At 38.1% G+C, this 22,483-nt stretch overlaps 2 protein-coding genes across 3 annotated transcripts in view; one reads left to right on the top strand and one right to left on the bottom strand.

The window, feature by feature from the left end:
- Positions 1 to 9,362, top strand: LOC139944026 (protein ZNRD2-like). Its single transcript, XM_071940970.1, has 4 exons — positions 1 to 49; positions 2,203 to 2,384; positions 5,807 to 5,891; positions 7,332 to 9,362. The coding sequence occupies exons 2-4, from the start codon at positions 2,229 to 2,231 to the stop codon at positions 7,841 to 7,843; spliced, it is 753 nt and encodes a 250-aa protein (XP_071797071.1). The 5' UTR covers positions 1 to 49; positions 2,203 to 2,228; the 3' UTR covers positions 7,844 to 9,362.
- A 3,399-nt stretch (positions 9,363 to 12,761) lies between these two features.
- LOC139942088 (eIF-2-alpha kinase GCN2-like) overlaps positions 12,762 to 22,483 on the bottom strand; it is a 44,810-nt gene continuing 35,088 nt past the window's right edge. For both annotated transcript variants that reach the window (XM_071938783.1, XM_071938790.1), the window contains exons 35-38: positions 21,264 to 21,329; positions 21,039 to 21,086; positions 18,615 to 18,736; positions 12,762 to 18,171 (exon numbers count right to left, since the gene is read on the bottom strand). In XM_071938783.1, coding sequence (XP_071794884.1) covers positions 18,114 to 18,171; positions 18,615 to 18,736; positions 21,039 to 21,086; positions 21,264 to 21,329 — 294 coding nt within the window. In that variant the 3' untranslated portion in view covers positions 12,762 to 18,113. The remainder of the gene's footprint in view (positions 18,172 to 18,614; positions 18,737 to 21,038; positions 21,087 to 21,263; positions 21,330 to 22,483) is intronic.

The following is a 22,483-nucleotide window of genomic DNA, read 5'->3' as shown; positions in this document are numbered from 1 at the left end:
CCCGTTGTTGTTGTACACGATCGAAACATCGAGACGAATAATTGCTAGGGTAAGTTTGTAGGTTTTTGTCTGATTTTCGAGGTTTTGGCTAGTCTATCAATAAAGTAATTTGCATGATGATAAAGATGTTACATTCAAGAAACTGTTAAGACTTAAAGTGTTGACCGAAACAGAGAAATAACGTGGAAAGCTAAATTACATTTAATTAATAATTTCGTGACGATGTTTGTTTTTTCCCCACATGGTTTTACTTAGTGATTAGTCACTGAATTCTGCATGAAGTAGCATGTACATTGTGCGCATTGCATTGCATTACTAATACTATCAATATTTATTTGGGGAGGGGAAAAGAGTCAAGGAAGCCACTTCATGGTAGTGTTTTTAGTTTCAGAAATCCCACTACACACCTCCAACACATTTCTTATTTGAGGAAGGAAACAGATTCAACTACAATGAAATTTGCTAAATAAAACTGTGAAGTTCCTGAAACTCTGAAGAAGTTAAAATGGCTTGCATTGTAGGCCAGCCGTCGATTTCACAAAACTCTTTCTAACTTAAGACTAATCTTAGGACGTAGGACGGGTTCCAACCCTGCATTGTAGCATGCAGACCTTAAGATTAACCCTAAAGGCTAAAGTTAGGACGAGATACTCGTCCTGTTACTCGTCCTAACTCGAGATAAGACGAGTCCTAACTCTTTGTGAAATCAACCCCTGGGCTTTCAGACATGTACATGGTCCCCAGTCACATCAGGGGTCCCACAGGGGACTGTACTTGGCCCTTTGTTGTTCCTCTCATTTATAAATGATCTACCATCAGACATAACATCAACTCTCCGCCTTTTTGCTGACGATTGTCTTGTCTACCGGTCAATAGCATCCATCAATGACTCTGTAGCTCTTCAAAACGATCTTGACACCTTACAGCAATGGGCTGAAACATGGAACATGAAGTTTAACGAAGACAAATGCCACACCATGCGCTTCACCTTGCTACATAAACCATAAACACCGAGTACAATCTCGGTGGTAGTGCTCTTACTACAGCTTCTGAACATCCCTATCTTGGCCTAACTCTTACAAGTAACTTGTCATGGCAATCCCATATAGACATCATAACTGCAAAAGCAAACAGGATGCTTGGACTCATCAGACGTAACCTCAGAGGCTGCTCCCGGAAGCTACGGCAACAAGCATATCTTTCTCTTGTCCGCCCACATCTCGAATACTGTAGTACAGTTTGGAACCCGCACACCAAGAAAAACATCACCAAAATAGAAAAAACCTAGCGCCAAGCTGCCAGATTCATCCTCAACAACTACCACAGCAGGGACAGCATCTCCAAAATGATAGATGATCTTCAATGGGACTCTCTTGAAAAACGCAGACAGGCTGCTAGTATCTCCTTGATGTACAAGATCCACTATCAGCTAGTAGCCATCAATCCAACCCAATACCTCATACCCATGATCCCAAGCAGTACTCGATCCTACCATAAATGTAAATACCAAACCATCCCAGCACGTCTCCAGCTCTACAAACATTCGTTTTTTCCACGAACAGTCTTGTGGTGGAATGCTCTCCCCAGCCAGATCCTCGAGCTCCCATCCATCGGGGTCTTTAAGGGGGCGGTTGGAGCAATCATTTAGCTACCTCCCAACTTTTTACTCGCACCTTGTACAATAAAATGCACCTGCAACACTTGGCACCGCACACAAGCAGCTATCCTTGGCGTTTATATCCTGACTGAAGAACTATGCCAAGTATCGAAGTAGAAGTAGAAGAACTTTCTATTCCTACCGAGCTAGACAATGGTCACTGTGGTTAAGTGGTTAGACTGCAGGACTTGCATTGCAATCACAAGGTTGTGGGTTCGAATTCCCCAGCTAACCGCTGATTGCACAATGACCACGAATAATTATTATTGACGGTTAGTTACTGAAACACAATTTGTGCAGTTCATAATCATAGACGTTAACAAATGTTTGTATGAAAATTATATCCCCTTGTGGGAGTTGGTGAGTTCCCAGACGACTACATGTAGGTAGGCACTGAAAACCCATGTGCAAGGCTCCGGTCTAAGGAGGGATTCAAACCAGGGTCCATAGAGAAAGGACCAGTCGAAATTATTGTTTGTGGTCTTGATCAAAAATCAATAAATAATTCATATTTAAGAAGGCCTGTCTTCTCTCCTTCTCATTAGGTGACTTCTAAAATTCTCAAGACATAATGGATGGAGAGGATTTTGATTGGAAACCTCCTAGTGAGGCGGAGATGAAAGTACTCCAAGCTAGAAGAGAGCGTTCAGACAAGATTAGTAAGCTGATGGGAGACTACCTACTTAAGGGTTACAGAATGCTTGGATCCTGCTGTTCAACATGTGGGGTAAGGCTACTCCTAGAACTACATGTATGAGGTTCGTTCCGTGACGAGTTGGGTAAAGTGTACCACTCCGATGGAAGACAACCCAGGAATCCTTAATCCTTCAGATTCCCCCTTTTCATTGCCTTGAACTGTTGCAAAATCATTAAAACGGGTCTGAAGTCCTGGGCCCAATTTCATAGAGTTGCTAAAAGCACAAAATTTGCTAAGCTAAAAAAATCCTTGCTTAGTAAAGTTAGATTATCGGCCAAGACTCCGCTCAATGGACCCTTCCCATGAAATATGCTAATTACATTCATGCATGCCTACAGACCCTGTTGGTTGGCAAACACCATAGAGTTGTGCACTAAGCAGACGCGCAATCGTGTGTGCGCCACGCACCCATTAGCCGTGTACAAAACAGCGCGATGTTCCCTCATTTTGCCAACCAAAACGTTAGTGCGCACGTGCTATGTGCAATTTACATATTTCATGGGAAGGGTCTATTGTTATGCTAAGTAAACAACAACTAAATACCAGTCACTAAGCTATTTTTAGTGCTTTTAAAACAAATTCTGTGCTTAAGCAGCTCTATGAAATTGGCCCCTGGTGTTAGGCCAGGAGTTACTGAGGCCATGTAGCCCTACGCCAAGACCAGTGGTAGGTTTCACAAATACTTCCATACATGTCAAACTCTTATCTCGAGTTAGGACGAGTTACTCGTCCTAACTTAGGATGAGCCTCAAGTTTTTAATAACTTGTTATTTTTAAATAATTTTCACAGGTTTGTTATTTTATGCTGTATGTTGGGAAACACCAAGTGAGAATACCGGTCTTTGATAATTGCCAAAGGTGTTACAGTGCCTTTAAGCATAAACCTGTAGCTTGTAGTTTTCTCCAAGCATCAATCACATGAACGGGCTATATGCCAGGTACTCACATTGGAGTTGTTGGATAGCCTCAAGAGGTCTCTAGCCTCAAGAGGTCTCTATCTCCCCATGTGAAGAGAGGCAGAAAATTTACCGGTTGAAAATAGTATCCGTCAATCAAATTGATGGGTTTGTCTTTTATAAACTTTATTCTGAAGGATGTGACAGCTTGGCGACACTGTATGCGATGGATTTGTTTTTATATTCAATTAAAAAATGCCTTAAAGGCATGGACAGCTTTGGTAATGGTCAAAGACAAGAATTCTTTCTTGGTGGATCCCAAAGCATAAAAAACAAGTCTAAGGTGGAAATTCGGACCCAAATGGTCATTGAAAGCACACAAATTTGTGCAACAAGGTTTTTTTTCTCTTTTATTCTCTTGCAACGTCAATGACCAATTGAGTCAAAACTTTCACAGAGTTGTTATTTTATACATATGTTGGGACACCAAGTGAGAATACGGGTCTTTGACAACCACCAATAAGGAATGAAATAAGTGGTCTAGTTCAAACAGGAAGGATCACATCTTAAAAGTTGTGTTTCACAAGAGCCATTTTAATTTTTATTATGAAAGAGTTTACTGAATTGAGACTGAAAAGTCTAACATTACACCTTGAAACTTGAATCAGTGAAAGGAGTGAAATGCTGAAGGCCGTGACATCACCCTTATTTCATTCGTCTAATAAAGAAGAAATATCGGGCAATTGTTCTGGTGTTTTTCAATTATAAAGCCACAGATGCGTCTCACCCACTCCTCATCAATTATTGACAATTTGACAATCCCCATCTGTCATCTAAATCTATGTGTCAAAACTGATTGGGTTTTGTTGCCTCAAGTTTTTGTATACTTTTCCTGACCGAAGTTTTATCGTTTTAAAGGCAACCGTCTGTTGTTTGAGCCGTCAGATCGTTTTGGTCTTATAGTATTACGTTTACATTACAACTAACATCTGAAAATATCATTTTCAAGGGTTGTCGTGTTTGTTAGATATTGCGGACAATCTGGAGGGAATGTATACATCCCCAGTTGAATAATTTCAGAAAGGAATACACAATCTGAGAAACATAACTGACAGTAACGCTTCTCAGATTCAAATTTGTGACATAAAAACTAATATCCTTTTACACATGTATTTAAACCACATTACTTTTGACGTGAAATGTTTTTTTAAAATGTTTGATCATACGATCAAAAACTCGTGTGGGCTTCTAACCCAAATTTGGATTGCCATTAATTAATTTAAAGAGTAACTACCAAAACCTTCCCCGGATGACCTTGGGAGGTCTGGGATTGTGTTTAATACTGCTGGTAATAATTTAATCATAATTATAATAGTAATGATAATAATAATGAGGCGCTAACAAGTTTCACATTGGAAGGGCCCCTTTAAGCCCTTATTATTTTTTTTGCAGGTATGCAGTGTATGTTTTGAATTATAAATAAGAGCCATTTTATAATTATACCAGAAGAACCTTGTAAATTAATTACAGCTTTGACACAAACTTAATGCAGTCAACCATGCCAGAAACACAGGGTCAAGCCCCTTCTCTTAGCGTTAAGTATACTGGGTTGGTTTACTTACATGACACAACCTACGGGATCTACTATTTACGTCCTATCCGAAGGACAAAGCAAGTATGGTTAATTGTCTTGCTTAAGCATCAAGATCGGGACTAGAACCCACACTCTGCTGATCACAAACACACAAGCTTGAGTCACATGCACTTGTAGCTCAGCCATGCTACGTTACGATAAAGCCCTGAGTGTCTAACGGGCTGCCCTGGTTGTTACTTCCCTGGGAGTTGCAAGTTTTCTAAGAATGATTAATATAGACTGCCAGACAGTCCTTCTCCTTGTTTTTTTGTTTTTTTTGTTTTTTGGGTTTTTTTTTTTTTTTTGGGGGGGGGGGGTGTGGGAATCCAACATGTTTACTAGCCCAGAATGGTTTAAATAAGACAAGATTAGTACTAAGCATGCGTATTATTTGAACAAGCACAAAGACATACAGTGCAAGAGAATAATGAAAGAAGAAACTCTTGTTGCACAAATTTGTGTGCTTTCAGATGCCTAATAAAAGGCTTTAGGCCTGAAGTATTTTAATATTTGTGTCATAAATTACCTCTTTCTCAAAAACTACGTTTCTTCAGAGGGAGTCGTTTCTCATGTGAGTAACTACCAAGTAAACTATTGGTAATTACTCAAAATAATTGTAAGCATAAAAACTTAGGTGGTAACGAGCAATGGAGCGCTGTTGATAGTACAAAACATTGTAACGCTTTATATCAGCTCTCAATTTTTATGCTTACAATTATTTTGAGTAATTACCAGTAGTGCCCAGTGCCTTTAAAAGACTCCTCGGTCATTTTCTTTGCTTACAACCCACGTCTGAGACCAAAAGTTACGTGGCAGAAGCTCATTGATCCTAACAAGCGTCCCCAGGCACTAACCATCAAAACTATCCATAAAATGATAAAATCAAACTAATTGTATTATACCTTGCTTGATCTCTCTCCTAGACTATTTTACTGCGTGATCGTCAACAACAGGATTACTGTGTGGCTTGCAGTGAGTTGGATACAGATCTAGCCAAAGATGATCCAGGTATGAATATTTAATCAGATCAGAGTATGACCTTTGACCTAAGGTCTATCTCTTGCGGTACCCACTGCTAAAATATAGGGTTCGTACTGCCTCGAGCTACCAGGCAATCTCGGTGGTCTACAAATGTAATTGATTTAAGACACTGCTCTAGAGTTGGAAAGGTTGTGGGTTCAATCAATCCCACTGGACTAACGTACACGTTATCAATATCTACCCTAGCAGGTACTCATTTATACCCCTTTGTCAAGAGAAGCAATTATAGTAAAAAAGGACACAAGTGTCAAGAACTGGACCTGAACCCACGATTAAAAAAAACTTCACCACCAGAACTTGAACTTAAAGGCAGTGGACATTATTGGTAATTGTCAAAGACCAGTCTTCTCACTTGGTGTATCTCAACATGTGCATAAAATAACAAACCTGTGAAAATTTGAGCTCAATCGGTTATCGAACTTGCGAGGTAATAATGAAAGAAAAAACACCCCTGTCACACGAAATGGTGTGCGTTTAGATGGTTGATTTCGAGACCTCAAGTTATAAATCTGAGGTCTCGAAATCAAATTTGTGGAAAATTACTTCTTTCACGAAAACTATGGCACTTCAGAGGGAGCTGTTTTTCACAATGTTTTATACCATCAACCTCTCCCCATTACTCGTAATCAAGAAAGGTTTTATGCGAATAATTATTTTGAGTAATTACCAATAGTGTCCACTGCCTTTAAACCACTCGGCCATGACATCCCGGTGTTATGAGTTATATGTAGCAGGCCAGACACTAAACCTACTGGCCTTTAGGCCTGCTCTCCAAAATAAAACTCAAGTCCAATATTTGATAACTGGATGGATCATTCTACCTCAATGGATGGATTAAATCCTGATTCTATATGTCAAAGGTCATTCAAACAACTTACAACTCTAACGGGTAAATTTTATTCTGTACACTACCCCTCACAATTAATGGCAAATGTGGTCCATGTGGTTAATTGGTACCAATTAATATTTAAATTAAATTCATCTTTGCACCCTTTTGGTGTTGATCAGTGATGTATATGGACGGACTTCAACTTTCTTTAAAAGTTTAATAGTACTATATTTATTTATGAGGCAATTTAGATTCTAAATCTCACAAATGTCACCAGGAGGCATCGACGGTTTAATTCAGTTCCTTATACAAAGGAACTTCTGGGCATAACAACTTGGATAATGCAAAGCTTTAAATCGTGCTTCATTGCCTACGATATTGTGCTTCGAGCAAGTTTTACGCCATACATTGTGCTTTGCCATCCATATGTCTTAAAGTCTCGGCTGGGCTTCAAACCAACAGAACTTGTGTCAGTAATTGTATCCACTCTGCCAAAGCACACCATCACAATGTAAGACAATCGATTCATGTATTAATACTTTAATGGTATTTTATTGTTCTCTTATTTTTAAATCTAGCTGTGAGTGCCAGCGCCGCTAAATCACAAGTGGAAGAACACGAACTGTGCGCAGCCTCAGCAGCAGCAGCCAATCAGGGTCAAGAATCTAAGCCATCAGCCAATAGCAACAGCCAAGAGCCCCATGTGACTCCACCTGGTAAACGTCTCAGAAACACCTCCCCAACCTCACGATCATCAACACATCACCACACGAGGGCCTCCAGATCGATCCCGACCAATCAGATGGCATGTGGAGGTCTCACGTTCGTAGACTCCAAAGATGACGTAAATCATCGATATCATCGATATGAGAACCAACTCCCGGGGAAAATTCTAGATCTTCCATCCAGTTCTCCGGACATTGTTCCCGAATCAATGGAAGTCGTTATGGGTAAACTATACTGGGCTAGCCAACAGCTTAAAGGTACCACGTCAGTAGAAGCAAGCACCAGTCTCTGTACGTTAATTAAAGCATGTGCTGACGCTATGACCTCGTTAAGGTACTTAGTCCCGGGTGAGCTGACAGATTAGACAATTAGACAATTAGTGACTGTGTAATTGACCTATAATATATAATCCAGGTCATGCTAAGTAATTACTATGTTCTTCCTGATTGCAACAACATTCTGGTAATTGCTTGTTCCAATTTTAATTGGATAAAAACCAGACTTTGTAGAATGAGACACCTGCGGGAGACAGACAAGTTAAAGGGACACGTTGCCTTGGATCTGGCGAGTTGGTCTACTTGTTTGAAAAGCGTTTGTAAGCATTGTTACAAAATAAATGCTTATAGAGAGGTATTAATTTTGTTTGTCTTACCCATAGACAGATGTTTTAAAAGTAGAAGTACTCGGTATTCCTTTTACGCTGTGAACTAACACGGCACGTCTTTTTGCGGAGTCAAATGTTGTGTAGTCAAATTTTGACTCCACAAAATGGCCAACCCTGTTAGTTCGCAAAGTTCGAGGGAAAACGTGCAATTTCAAGAGTATACTGTCTTTGAGTGGATCATTGTATTTTAGTTTGAGAACATTTTTCTAACCATATGCAGGACAGTTGTTTTCAGAACTGAGAAGTCTCCCGAAAAAACGGAGAAATCTACTCAGCAGTAGTAGAATATATAACTTAAGAACAAATTCTACATGGCAAGTAGATATACACATGGTGTTTAGTACCTCAAACCAAATATATAACTCTTCATGCAATGCCTCATATCCCATACATATACACATTTTATAACAAACGTTTACAAACGCTTTTCATTGACCAAGTTGCCCGATCCCAAGGCAATGTGTCCCTTTAATAGACCTTAGTACTGATGACATAACAGTTTGTTTACAACTTTGCAGCAGAAATGGAAAGCATTATGTCTCTGCTGGGAAATGAAGTACGCAGTTATACAACACGTAAGCAAGGAAGTAAACAACTGCGAAGTTATTGGAACTGGGTCTTAGTCTGCCTGTAAAAGCAATTGTTATGTTGTTTTGTTCAGTACTTTTTTATAAATGCAGGCCTGGTCCTTCACGGAGGCATCAAAGGTGGTAGCCTCTACGCCCCCTGCCTTGGTGCCCTTGAAATACGTAGGGTGCCCTTTACCAAGAAAAAAATTACTTGGTGCCCTTGCCCTTTCAAAAGCGAAGCATACAGGTCTGTAAATGCATACATGAACATTTATGCTGTTCTACACACATGTAGTTACTGAATCCAACAAGTAATGGACAATTTCTGAACATTTTATTTCGCTTGGAGGGGGGGGGGGGGGGTAGGGGGTTCATTACTTACATGTAATCGTGGCTAAGGGCAAATAAGAACGTCACATGGTTTGACATTTTAGCTCAATGCTTATCTGCATAGCATGAATGGAATTTGTTATCTCCATGACATATGTAACTACTGACCTTTACGGACAAGTAAGTTTTGAAATGCTGCTGCGAAAATAATCGCTTTGTAGCATGAGGCTGGCTTTCATTAAGCTTTGTTTACTCGGAAGAATTTGTGTGTGCTATATAACATGAATAAAAAAGCAAAAGTGTATTTGATAAATGCAGAAGATTTGTAAGCATTATTTGTGCTTTTAAATTGTTTTTATTTTGTTTATGAGATACCGACTAACACATACGTAAGGCCGGATGGCCACTCCAAGGTGAGGGCTTAACTGAATTGGTCCGTCGAACCAAATCAACTGTCACCAGGGGCACTCTTGCCACCTACTCCTGGTGCTGAAACAGGGTAACCCCCTTTACAGTAGGAAGGATGTAGGCTTGGGTATCACCCACTGACTTATTATGTATAAGCCCCTTTCACACTAGTCTTGGTACAAGACATTACTACCTCACACTTGTAACAAGATAGCCCAATAGAGGGCTCAATTTTGTTCTCGAATTCATCGCAGCTGATGACTGTAATCCAGGGGAATTTCCAGGAAAACTTTATTAACCTTTTCAAACTTTAATTCTAACCCTGGCAAACTCTTGGGAAAAGGCTATTGCGCTGTAAATACATGTTGCCCTTGCTGGGGAGTAGGGTAAAGCGAGAGAATCAAACTAATAATAATTTTATGCAAAATCACCCGCTCTCTAATCTGACTGATACATGATCAAAATCTCTATCTTTTACGTAATGGTGGACGTTTGACCCTGGCAAATTCTCTGGAAATACCAATCCCAGCTTTATAAAAGCAATATAACCAATGGGGTTAACCCTGCAAAACTCCGGAGGTTAGTTTCCAGTTAGTTCTACAGTGTGAACAAACTAATACTATCAGATTTAGATTTAGCATCCACCTCTTTACTCTCTGAAATTAATTCTTATCCGTGGCATGAAAAAGCCAAGCTTGACAACTTGCATTTAAATTGTGTGGATTATGTGTCCGATGATCATTTCATAATGATCATAATCTTTTCTTGATGAGTTCTGAATATAATTGGATTTATGTCAACAAGTAGGCTACAGCATAATATATCACACAGCACAACATAACAGGCTCTAGGGGAAAAATGTGAGGAGAGTTGTGGATTGGTTCTCTTGTTCTATTGCTTTTTCTTTCTCTGTGCCCTCTGGTTTTCCTCCCTCTGAAAAGTTCCCCATTCATTCAGATCTTACGGCCACTATGGGCGTTTTGGTACAAACAACTGGTGGCTAGCATTTGGTCGCTTTTCTCTAGGGTTAAAATTGTTTAGCTACTGTATATGATCTAAACTTATCAGGCTTAATCCAGTTGACATTGCATGCCCCCCCCCCCAAAAAAAAAAAAAAGCACTGATAAAACAGAAATGCAGATAATAATACTCATTATTATAATAACCCATTTTTATATAGGGCTTTACACACCTGACGCGTCTCAAAGTGCTTCTATAACATTATTACTCCTGGTCACTTGGTAATTTAATTCATTCCTTAAACCATCTGAGCTCCCTACAGTCTGTACAACAAATTGCGCTACAAAGCTAAATCAATCACAGAACCATCTCTACCCTCACAGGAACCCTTTTAACCCAGTGTGAAGCAATTAAAAGGGTCTTGCTTAAGGACACAAGTGTCACGACCGGGATTCGAACCCACACTTTGCTAAACAGAAACACCAGAGCTAATTGAGTATGGTGCTGTTATCCACTCGACCACAACACCCCCATTACAGTACAGCCATACTCCAATAATTTCATCCACTCTTTGATAAAGTTAAAAGTTTACATGATGGTTTATTCTTTTATATTCAAAAATAAATACTTGTGGTTTTAAGTGTTAGCAGTTGATTATTCCTAAAAGGTATGTACATATTATTGACCTTCAATATTACAATTTTTGCTATTTACATTTGGTTAAGGTGTTACTTTCATACATTAACAGAACAAGGTTGTTTCCAATAGATAAAGATTTAACATAAAGTTGAACATAATTATAATGATCCTCAAACTGGAACAATTTTGTATTTGGTAGTTTTCAGCACAAAGACAACATTGATATTGCCAAAAGCCCAGTATTTGCACTTAAAGGCAGTGGACGCTATCGGTAATTACTCAAAATAATTATTAGCATAAAACCTTACTTGGTGAAGAGTAACGGGTAGAAGTTGATAGTATAAAACATTGTGAGAAACGGCTCTCTCTAAAGTGACATAGTTTTCGAATAAGAAGTAATTTTCCACGAATTTGATTTCAAGACCTCAGATTTAGAATTTGAGATCTCGAAATCAACCGTCTAAAAGCACACAACTTCGTGTGGCAAGGGTGTTTTTTCTTTTATTATTATCTTGCAACTTCGACAACCAATTGAGCTCAAATTACCACAGGTTTGTTATTTGATGCATATGTTGAGATACACCAAGTGAGAAGACTAGTCTTTGACAATTACCAATAGTGTCCAGTGTCTTTAAAGTGACTGCTGACCCATCATAAACATGAAATAACATACACATAAAAAAAACAACGTGTACAAATTTAAGCTCATTTGCTCATTGGAGGTACAAGAAAAAAAGGGTGATTTCCAAGAATTCTGCAGTTATCTTAACCAATTTAGTTTTTACTTTAAACTAAAAAAAACCTCAAGACTTTAACCAAATTTAGTGAAAATTTCTCCCTCTATATTCCCGCTACCTCCTTAAATTGAATTATTAAGAGAGGACCCTTCAGCCGTATCAAAAAGAGGTGAAATTTCATTAACTTTTTCCCAACGAAACCTTCGTCTTTCCCACATTCCCAGAATAAACGTCATAACATTTCTGGGTTTTCAAATAGGTCAGACTAATAAAAACAATTTGAAGTGGGAGGAGATTGTCAAAACCTAATAAGGCCGGCTTGTGGGGGTAACTTTGTTTGGTGGGCAAGGTTGATAGTTATAAAGGCATAGTGTTGATGGGTCATCAATAATTGACTCAACCTACTCCTGTACACTCCATCATCGAGACGCAATACTAGACAAGAGTATCAATCATTTACTTTATAACCATCTTGTTTGTCAGTACAAATTGAGGCTAGGGTTAACCACACAATAAGCTGTAAAAAAAAAACCAAGAGTGATAACAAATAAATAATTTAAGACATTTGTCCACCAGTCTGATCTAGGTGCCCTGCATGTGAATGCAGGCATCTTGATCAGACTCCTTCATCACACCAGCCAAGACAGTCTTCAAGATCGTTCCCTAGAGGTATCAAAGCAATCCAAGCCGCAGCCAGAGGACATAGCACCGACCTGGATCCCTACCTAGATCTGAAACCCTCATCAGCTTATCATAAGACAGAAGACTGTCTCCTGATGCTGACTAGAGCAAGCTAGTCAAAACATTGAGACCAGTTAAGAACTCACTCCGCGGCAGTGAAGTTAAAGGATTTGGGTACTTTTTCAAAATGTCCATAGATTTACATTAAACTTACAGGGTTTGAAGATGATAGTCGAAAGCTTCCCTTCAAATATTACTTACTGAGGTGCTGTAGTTTTTGAGAAATGAGTAAAAAAATGTCATGAAAATACGTTTGTAAATGATTAAAATAATTTTCGTCTTATGAGACGAAAATTATTTTCATGACATTGTTTTACTCATTTCCCAAAAACTACAGCACCTCAGCATGTAATATTTTCAGGGAAGCTTTCTACTATCATCATCTTCAAACTGTGTAAGTTTAGTGTAAATCTGTGGACATTGTGTATTTTGTCCTACAAAAGTTACATAGACCCTACAAGAAGTCACCTCGATCCACTAAAGCTAAAATAGTAGCCCCTGCACATTTCCTACTCTCCGCACAGTTATACAAAATGTAGTTAATGGCCTTACTATTTCTTCGCATTTATACCAGGTCCTTTTGGTTTCTAAGCAGTTTGCAACAGTGAATTCTAGTTTCTCAGTTAGTCGTTAAAGGCAGTGGACACTATTGGTAATTGTCAAAGACTAGCCTTCACAGTTGGTGTATCTCAACATATGCATAAAATAACAAACCTGTGAAAATTTGAGCTCAATCGGTCATCGAACTTGCAAGATAATAATGAAAGAAAAAAACACCCTTGTCACACGAACTTGTGTGCATTTAGATGGTTGATTTCGAAACCTCAAGTTCTAAACCTGAGGTCTTGAAATCGAATTTGTGGAAAATTTCTTTCTCGAAAACTACATTGCTTCAGAGGGAGCCGTTTCTCACAATGTTTTATACCATCAACGTCACCCCATTACTCGTCACCAAGAAAGGTTTTATGCTACTAAATATTTTGAGTGTTTACCAATAGTGTCCACTGCCTTTTATAAGCAGGACATTTCTTTTTAGAACTGAAAAGTCTCCTAAATTAAAAAAAATCTAAACCACAGTAGTAGAATATATAACAAGACAAGTTTTCAAAAGAACATGATCTACCCAACAAGTAGATAGAGACATGGAAAATGCATGGTGTTACTGCAAATATACTTTGACTATGTAATGCCTCAAATCCCATATAAAGAAGAATTAAGGCATTAGACAAATTGGCAAAGCAATCCATTCAAGGTTGAACAAACCTTAATGTCATTCCAAGAAGTGCTTCCTTAGTCTTGGAATAATAGAAAGCTGTAAACTAGATAATCTTATGAGTGTAAGTAGAATATATAGCAAGACAAGTTCTCAAAAAAGAACATAATCTAGCCAACAAGTAGATACACTAAGTGTTACTGCAAATATACTTTAACACCATCTATGCCTTAAAGCCACTGGACACTATCGGTAATTACTCAAAGTAACCTTACTTGGTAATGAGTAATGGAGAGTTGCTGATAGTATAAAACATTGTGAGAAACGGCTCCCACTGAAGTAACGTTGTTTTCAAGAAAAAAGTAATTTTCCACGAATTTGACGATTACCAATAGTGTCCAGTGTCTTTAAATCCCATTATAAGGAAGACATTACACAAATTTGCAAAGCAACTGAATCCAGACTGATCAAACAAACCTAAATGTAATTTCAAGAAGTGCTTCTATTAGGTTTATTCGGAATAAACCAAAGCTGTAAAAGCTGTAAAATATCAAGCCTTTTTTTTCCCCATGGGACAGTACGATCATCAATCAATACGACTTTTAAATCTACTACTTCTCCAGAAACAGCTTTGTAATTCAAGAAGGACAAGTCATCTTACCTAAATCTTTTTGACTTGCAGACAGAAACTATCCCCTGAATTAAAAGCCTTGGTCACGCTGGATGTGATGAATAAATGAAACTCAATCCGACATTATAGTGATACTTCTTGTAAATCGCACAAATGTAAACAAGTTTAGAACGGAAATCTCTTGAATGACAAAAAGTCCACAGTCCAATGGTTCCATTTCCGTAAAGAACGAAATGATGAGTTGGCAGTATCACCATAGTGATTTGTACCATGATCCCACACATGAGGTTCTATCCTTTATGTACCATCCCTTATTTAAAAACCACCGAGGTGCAATCACTTTTAAATCCAATGAGGTTCCATCATAAGAGGTACCCTTTCTTGTTAAAGTCAATGAAGTACCATCCCTTGAGGTACCATTCCTTGTTAAAATCTAATGAGGGGTGCAATCCCTTTTGAATCCAATGAGGTTCCATCACAAGAGGTACCCTTTCTTGTTAAAGTCAATGAAGTACCATCCCTTGAGGTACCATTCCTTGTTAATGACCCCACACATGAGGTTCTATCCTTTATGTACCATCCCTTATTTAAAAACCACCGAGGTGCAATCACTTTTAAATCCAATGAGGTTCCATCACAAGAGATACCCTTTCTTGTTAAAGTCAATGAAGTACCATCCCTTGAGGTACCATTCCTTGTTAAAATCTAATGAGGTGCAATCACTTTTGAATTCAATGGGGGTACCATCGCATGAAATACCCTCACTTGTTAAAGTCAATGAAGTACCATCCCTTGAGGTACCAATCCTTGTTAAAATCTAATGAGGTGCAATCCCTTTTGAATTCAATGGGGGTACCATCGCATGAGGTACCCTCACTTGTTAAATTCCTATAATCCCTGTCCTGTAAATCCAATGAGGTACAATCTTTTTCTTATTAGATTTTTTATTTATTTTTTCTTATTAGATATTTATTATTTACTATTGGTTGTATAATTATCTGCTTTTATTATTGCTTTGTGTACTATATTATGTTAAATCTACATGAATTTTATTGTGTACCCCAGATGTGGGGCAACAGATCTACGGATCATAGTATGTATTTGCTTTTGTTGTCCCTTGCCCATCTCGGGGTGTCAATGTATTTTGTTTTGTATTGTTATGGCAAACAAAACAATAATAATAATAATCCCTTATGCTTCTTGAAAATCGAAATAGGATTTACTGTTCTAGGTACACATGTCTTGTTTAATTGCATGTTGGATTCGTTTTAAAGCCTACATAATAATATATTTCTGAATGCGATGAAGGAGGTGTTATCTATATCATCAGTCCAATCCATTTCAACTGATTTTACTCCCATGCCAAAACGAACGACGGTGCAGGCAATCAGACTTTCAATTGTCAATTTGTCGAAGGAGATTAAACCAACTATAAAACCAATCAGTAGAGCAAAGTGTTTTCTGATTAATGTTTTAATTATTTTGTAATGTGGGCGTAGACAGCCACCAATTACAGCTTTATACACAGAAAAGACCATTTCATCAAATGTCAAAACGCCATAAAAAGTTAATCCCACTGTGTAGAAAGCGATAATGAGAAACTGGTTTGTCTGTGAATGATGCACTGACAAATTTACACCCACAGCATATGGTTCTTCTTTGCTGATAAATGTATAAATAGTAAAAAGTCATGTAACAATTACAATAGCCCCTTGTGTTGGCCACCACGGCTGATGAGCATTAACAATGGAAACATGCGTACATGTACATGCTTGTTACGTCACTTGTAGTCTATTTAAATAGAATTTGAGCGCAAAGTCTAATTTATATTAGATTTCAAAGGGCAAGATATAAGCTCTTTAGATGAGGTCAGACAAAATGAGTTGCTGCTCATTCCACGTAAACAATGCCCTAAATTACATCAATGTCATCAAGGCCCACTTTCATACTTTATAATTCATCTATTTCCCAAACAGATCTCAGTAATTCTTGCTTCTTCTGACTTATTACTTTTACATTTTCCCGTCTCATACAGACGGTCTCATAACATATTTCAGCCTTACGAGTTTAACACTCACTGGGCATTGTTCTTTATCAGTCAGGACATTAAGCCACAACTCATTTTACGGGGATAAACTGTCAATAATATTACTAATTATAATAATAATCATTAGTTGTTATATAGCACTTTACAGATGCCTCAAAGCACTTCCAACATTAGCACTCCTGGTCAATGGGCCATTTAATTTATCCTTTAACCATCTCAGCTCCCTGGGGAGATACATTTATGCTGCCAAATATGTAACGCACTAAGCTAAATCAATCACAATAACCATCTCTGCCCTCACAGGTACCCATCTAATACCCCTGGGTGAAGAGAAGCAATTAAGGTAAAGCATCTTGCTCAAGGACACAAGTGTCATGACAGGAATTCAAACCCACACTTCGATGACTTAAACCACCAGAACTTGAATTTGATGCCCTAACCCACTCAGCCACGACACCCCAACTTCTATGCCAAATGGAAACTTGTATTGGAACTTTGCAAAGGGCACCACAGCAAAATCACAGGGCACCATGGCAATTGCTGTTTCTAGACCCGACACTCACCCATTTTGGGGGTGTGTTGTCTTTGTTTCCTCTATTGCTCCTCACTTGTGGAACTCCCTCCCATCATTTCTTTGAGAAAATGACCACCTTGACCACTTTAAAGCTTCGCTCAAGACTCGCCCCTTTAAATGTTTTTGAAACAGATATATGGCGCCATATAAATGCTGTGCCCCATCATCATTTTAATCATCAAATAATTTACCATGCGAGTTCATGGTAAATTATGCAAGCAGTAGACACTTCTATGATATAATAATATTAATAATAGTGGCTTCTTATATAGTATGCATATCCGTCACTCAGTGACGCTCAAGGCGCTCCTGCAAGGTATGTGGGACTACGTTTGAATTACGAGACCTACTCCTTTAGCACCATGTAATGTAGTAGCATATGCAAAACACAAATAAGAACCGTTTTGGCACACCCTGGTAAAGAAATATCATAAGACAGACAGCCATATAGTGTATTTTTACCGCAGCAGCGCTTGAAATGCTTTTTTGATGCTTTACTTTGCCGACTTTATTTACCAGATTCCTTCGATCCAGATTGATGTTTATGTTGGGATTAACTCCTTGATTTCCTTGAATGGAATCCTCATACATAACCCAACATCTTCCGTCTTTGCATTTATTCATGATGAGGAAGAGCGGTAGCTTTGCTCTTTTGGAGGTTTTCTTGAAGTCCTTTGTTGTGATTAGCTACTTTTTGTTCTGCTTCAGCAGCTCTATGAAATTGGGCCCAAGTCTTGACCTTTGCTCTTGAAGACACAGCAATGGCACAGCATTTTCTCTTTGGTAAGTGGCAAATTTATACTTGTAAATTTGTACAGGAACCTTGCACAGGGCACCACAGCAAAAGCACAGGGCACCACAGCAACAGCACTAGTGAAGGGCACCCATGCAATGAAGGGCACAACACCACAAGTGGAGGGCACAACACCACAAGTGGAGGGCACCACACCAAAAGTGGAGGGCACCACACCAAAAGTGGAGGGCACCACACCAAAAGTGAAGGGCACCACAGCAAAAGTGAAGGGCACCACACCAAAAGTGATGGGCACCACACCAAAAGTGAAGGGCACCACTGCACTTGCTGTGGGTGCCATGGGTTTCTTTGAGGCCTGCTCATCCCATCAGTAGATCACTTTGAAGGCATCCTCCTTGTAGGTGTAGAGAATCACAAAAGAAACCCTAAGACACAAAACAAAAATTATTCTAGTTATTCTCTAAAAGTGGAGAGTAAATAACTGCAATGAATCAATTATAGGGTTTGTTCCATGAAATTTGCTATACTACAAGATTGGTATTTACGTATATGATATTGTCTGAAAACCCAGCTCGACAGCTGTTTAAAAAACCTTTGCCGTCTAACGAGGCTTCAAGAAACAGGGGGTCCAGACGGATTCCAAATGGGACCCTGAGTCTAAGTCAAGGTTTTCAAAAGGGCCATATTAAAGTCTTCCTAAAAGATATTTAGTCAATCAGTGATCAAAAATTACTTAGCTCAACCAGTTTCAAAATTCAAAATCAAACACTGCAAACAAACTATCAAATACTACGTCTGTTTTCAGAGCTTACATTCTTACTAAGTCTACCGCCCCACACATAACATGAACAGCGCCCTCACATCTTACCCTTTGTCCAGTTTAAGCTCTTGTAGGACATCACATATTTCTTGGAGTGCTTTTTTGTGTTTAATGTGCGTGTCCCGTAGTGTAGACACGCTGGAAGCGTAACAACTTTCACCGTTGTCAAACTGTCAACAGAGAACAATAGAATTGTCAAACTGTCAATAGAGAACAATAGAATGCTATCAAAGAATCAATGTTATAGATATTCTATGCCTATGCTAAACACAACTATTTAAGATATCCTAAAGTTAAACTCCCAAATCCCGAATAAAATAGAATAAAGTGTTTATAAATTGTCATTTTTTATCAAACTGTTTATAAAATCTCATTGTATAAATAGCACGATAAGTTATTAATGTACATGTATACATAGCAAGACAAGTTCTCAATGTGGAAATAGCAAGAAATGTTTTCAATGTGTAAATAGCAAGACAAACTATCAATGTATATATAGAAAGACAAGTTCTCAATGTGGAAATAGCAAGACAAGTTCTCAAACGATAAAACAATAGCAAGACAAATTCTTAATGTGGTAATAGCAAGACCAGTTCTCAATGCAATATATAAATAGAAATACAAGTTCTCATAGTGGAAATAGCAAGAAAAGTTCTCAATAAATGAATAAAAAGACAAGTTCTCAATGTGGAAATAGCAAGAAAAGTTCTCAATGTGGAAATAGCAAGAAAAGTTCTCAATGGATAAATAGCAAGACAAGTTCTCAATGTGGAAATAGCAAGAAAAGTTCTCAATGGATAAAACAATAGCAAGACAAATTCTTAATGTGGAAATAGCAAGACCAGTTCTCAATGCAATATATAAATAGAAAGACAAGTTCTCAATGTGGAAATAGCAAGGAAAGTTCTCAATGCAATATATAAATAGAAAGACAAGTTCTCAATGTGGAAATAACAAGGAAAGTTCTCAATGCAATATATAAATAGAAAGACAAGTTCTCAATCTATAAATAGCAAGAAAAGTTCTCAATGTATAAATAGCAAGACAAACTATCAATGTATATATAGAAAGACAAGTTCTCAATGCAATATATAAATGGAAAGACAAGTTTTCAATGCAGAAATATCAAAAAAAGTTCTCAATGTATAAATAGCAAGACAAATTCTCAATGTGGAAATATCAAGAAAAGTTCTCAGTAAACGAATAAAAAGACAAGTTCTCAATGTGGAAATAGCAAGACAAGTTCTCAATGTGAAATAAGCAAGAAAAGTTCTTAGTGTGGAAATAGCAAGAAAAGTTCTTAGTGTGGAAATAGCAAGAAAAGTTCTCAATGCAATAAATAAATAGAAAAACAAGTTCTCAATATATAAATAGCAAAAAAAGTTCTCAATGAATAAATAGCAAGACAAGTTCTCAATGTGGAAATAGCAATAGCAAGACAAGTTTTACATGTGGAAATAGCAAGACAAGTTTTCAATGTATGCTACCCTGGGGAGCTGGGGAGCATACAACACCTAGCTGCCTAACTCAGCACCAAGAGATTAATATACCAAAAAATTGTCCCGGCCCTTTCTAATTCCATTTGAACACCTTGGTTAAGAGAAGCAATTATGGTCAAATGCCTTGCTTAATAACGCAAGCGTCATGACCATGAATCAAACCCACACTCCTGATGACTCAGGCATCAGATCTTGAGTGCAATACATGAGATCACTCGGCCAGGAATGTTGTGTTAACACAATAACATGAAAACCAGTAACACAAGATTGAAAAGCTTTGGCAGAAAACTCAAAGCAAATAAAGTTTCAAGGTATTTAAAGGATAATAAATTCTGAATGTGCTTTTGGTATTACAATGCAAGGTCTCATCCAAAAATTGCTGTAAATCAAAGAAAGTTAGACTTTATCTCCTAAAGTAAAACCTAATGACGTAAAACATCAAAAGAGCATTTCGTTAAATTGGACACGCTATTGTGTGCGTAGTCCCTGCCTTTCTAAATGAGCATCAGCCTAGAAAAAAAGAGCATATAAATGAGCATATAAATTGCTGATTAACAATACCCACTGTCAGAAAGGTTAGGAACAAATATAGCAAGTATTAAACGGTGTCTAATTTGTTTGTATGTGTGGGAGAAAAACTTGCCATTCTTATAGTTTAGTTCAGAAGAACTTTGGGGTTGGGATATCCAAGTCGCTTCAAGTTCCCTGACTTGGGGTGTCTCTCTGTAAGCAGAAACTGTCTGCTTATAGAATTCATGAAATTCAAAGGGCCAAATTTCATAAAGCCTGTAGGCACAAAAACTTGCTTAGCACAAAAAAACTTTTGCAAAAATACGTAACCAGCCAGAACACCAAACAGTTACTTTTACAGGAATGGTATCTTGGTCGTTTCTTGCTTAGCCAAGACATTTGCTAAGCAGAAATTGTATGCTTAACAGCTTCATGAAATCGGTACAAACCACATAATACTCACGTCTAATATAGCCACAGAACTCTTGACCACTGACAGTGGAAGGTCAACCTGTTAATGTAAAGGTCAGGTTGAAATAAATTAGAACAACTTAAAAGTTCAGTAAACAAAAGCATCAGACACAAGTTACCAGAAAAGTTCAACGGCACTTAGTATCAGTTATGTTAATCAATGCGAGTACGCACGACACTCCACCACACAATAAGCATTTAGACGTTAAGTACTTACAGCGACTACCTCCACCGTGGTCTTGGATGAGATACAGTCCAGGACCGGCTCAATTTTAGATTGAATCTGCGAATTAAATCAACCATTAGAATTACAATTGAGGAATCTGAATTACAACAGGCATCGTGACGGATCTGGCTGGTGAGCCGATAATCTTACCAAACAGTTACAGAGAAAGGTCATTGTATATATTCATTAAATCAAACTGTCACTCAAGTATTTAACACAATAAAAAACACCCAAAACTAAAAGAGCAAGTCTGTGTACTCATTTACAATTCATAGAATAAGATAAACACAGCCTTTTTAGAGACACAAAGTACATTTTTTTTGAAAAGTTATTAACTTCTGGAATTAGTTTCACAACACAGGCGAAAATACATAAGTCGAGCATGAATCTGACTCAACAATAAGTTGTTTAACGCTGTTGTGTAAAAACCTGACGCCAGGTTGGATGTACTTCACTATCTAGCACACAAGTCATGGCTATGCAACCTCCCACTCTGCTTGGCACAGTGTAAGTTCTGTAAGCAGAAACTGATTACCAGCCAAAACACATGTCAAAGTTTATCAGACTTTATTTTTGGTTTTACAATTATTTTTTTCTGAGGAGATTTAAACTGGTCGCTAGCGACCTTCAGGCCTTGTGTGTCTGGCGACTTGCATACAAAACATAAAAAAATGAAAAATGAACAAAATGTGCATTACACAACACACGGCTTTACTCCAATCCAGCGGCTCTATGTCCCATTCAAAGGACAAATTACTATTGGTTAAGTGTCTTGCTCAAGGACGCAAGTGTCACAACCAGTACTCAATCAAACCATATACCATGCCCCATATAGAACAGAGGGTATCCCCCAATGTTCCCATACTTGAACACACTTTTTTCTTCTTGTACAGAAGTGCCCCCTAAAATCATCTAAAAAGATTCCTAAGATTCCTAGCACACAATGAATGCACAGTAAGGGGGTACTCCACATCCCGAATGGAGCACCAATCGCAAACCCACGCTCAACTGATCAGAAACACCAGAGTAGCATGCTAGACCCCGACACGCCAGCCACAAACTGAAATAATTTCTGGGACCAAAACACTCAAAACAAGTGTGGTTTTTTTTGCACGAACATGTTTACTCAGAAGTAAATCATTCATCACTTACTTTACAATAGTTATCAACATCTTTTGTTTTGTCCTAAAATAATACACTTATCCGGAAGT

This window comes from Asterias amurensis, chromosome 1, assembly GCF_032118995.1.
Source record: "Asterias amurensis chromosome 1, ASM3211899v1".
NCBI classification, from domain to species: domain Eukaryota; kingdom Metazoa; phylum Echinodermata; class Asteroidea; order Forcipulatida; family Asteriidae; genus Asterias; species Asterias amurensis.
The sequence above is the reverse complement of the archived record's forward strand: the minus strand, read 5'-3'. Positions and strand labels throughout refer to the sequence as shown.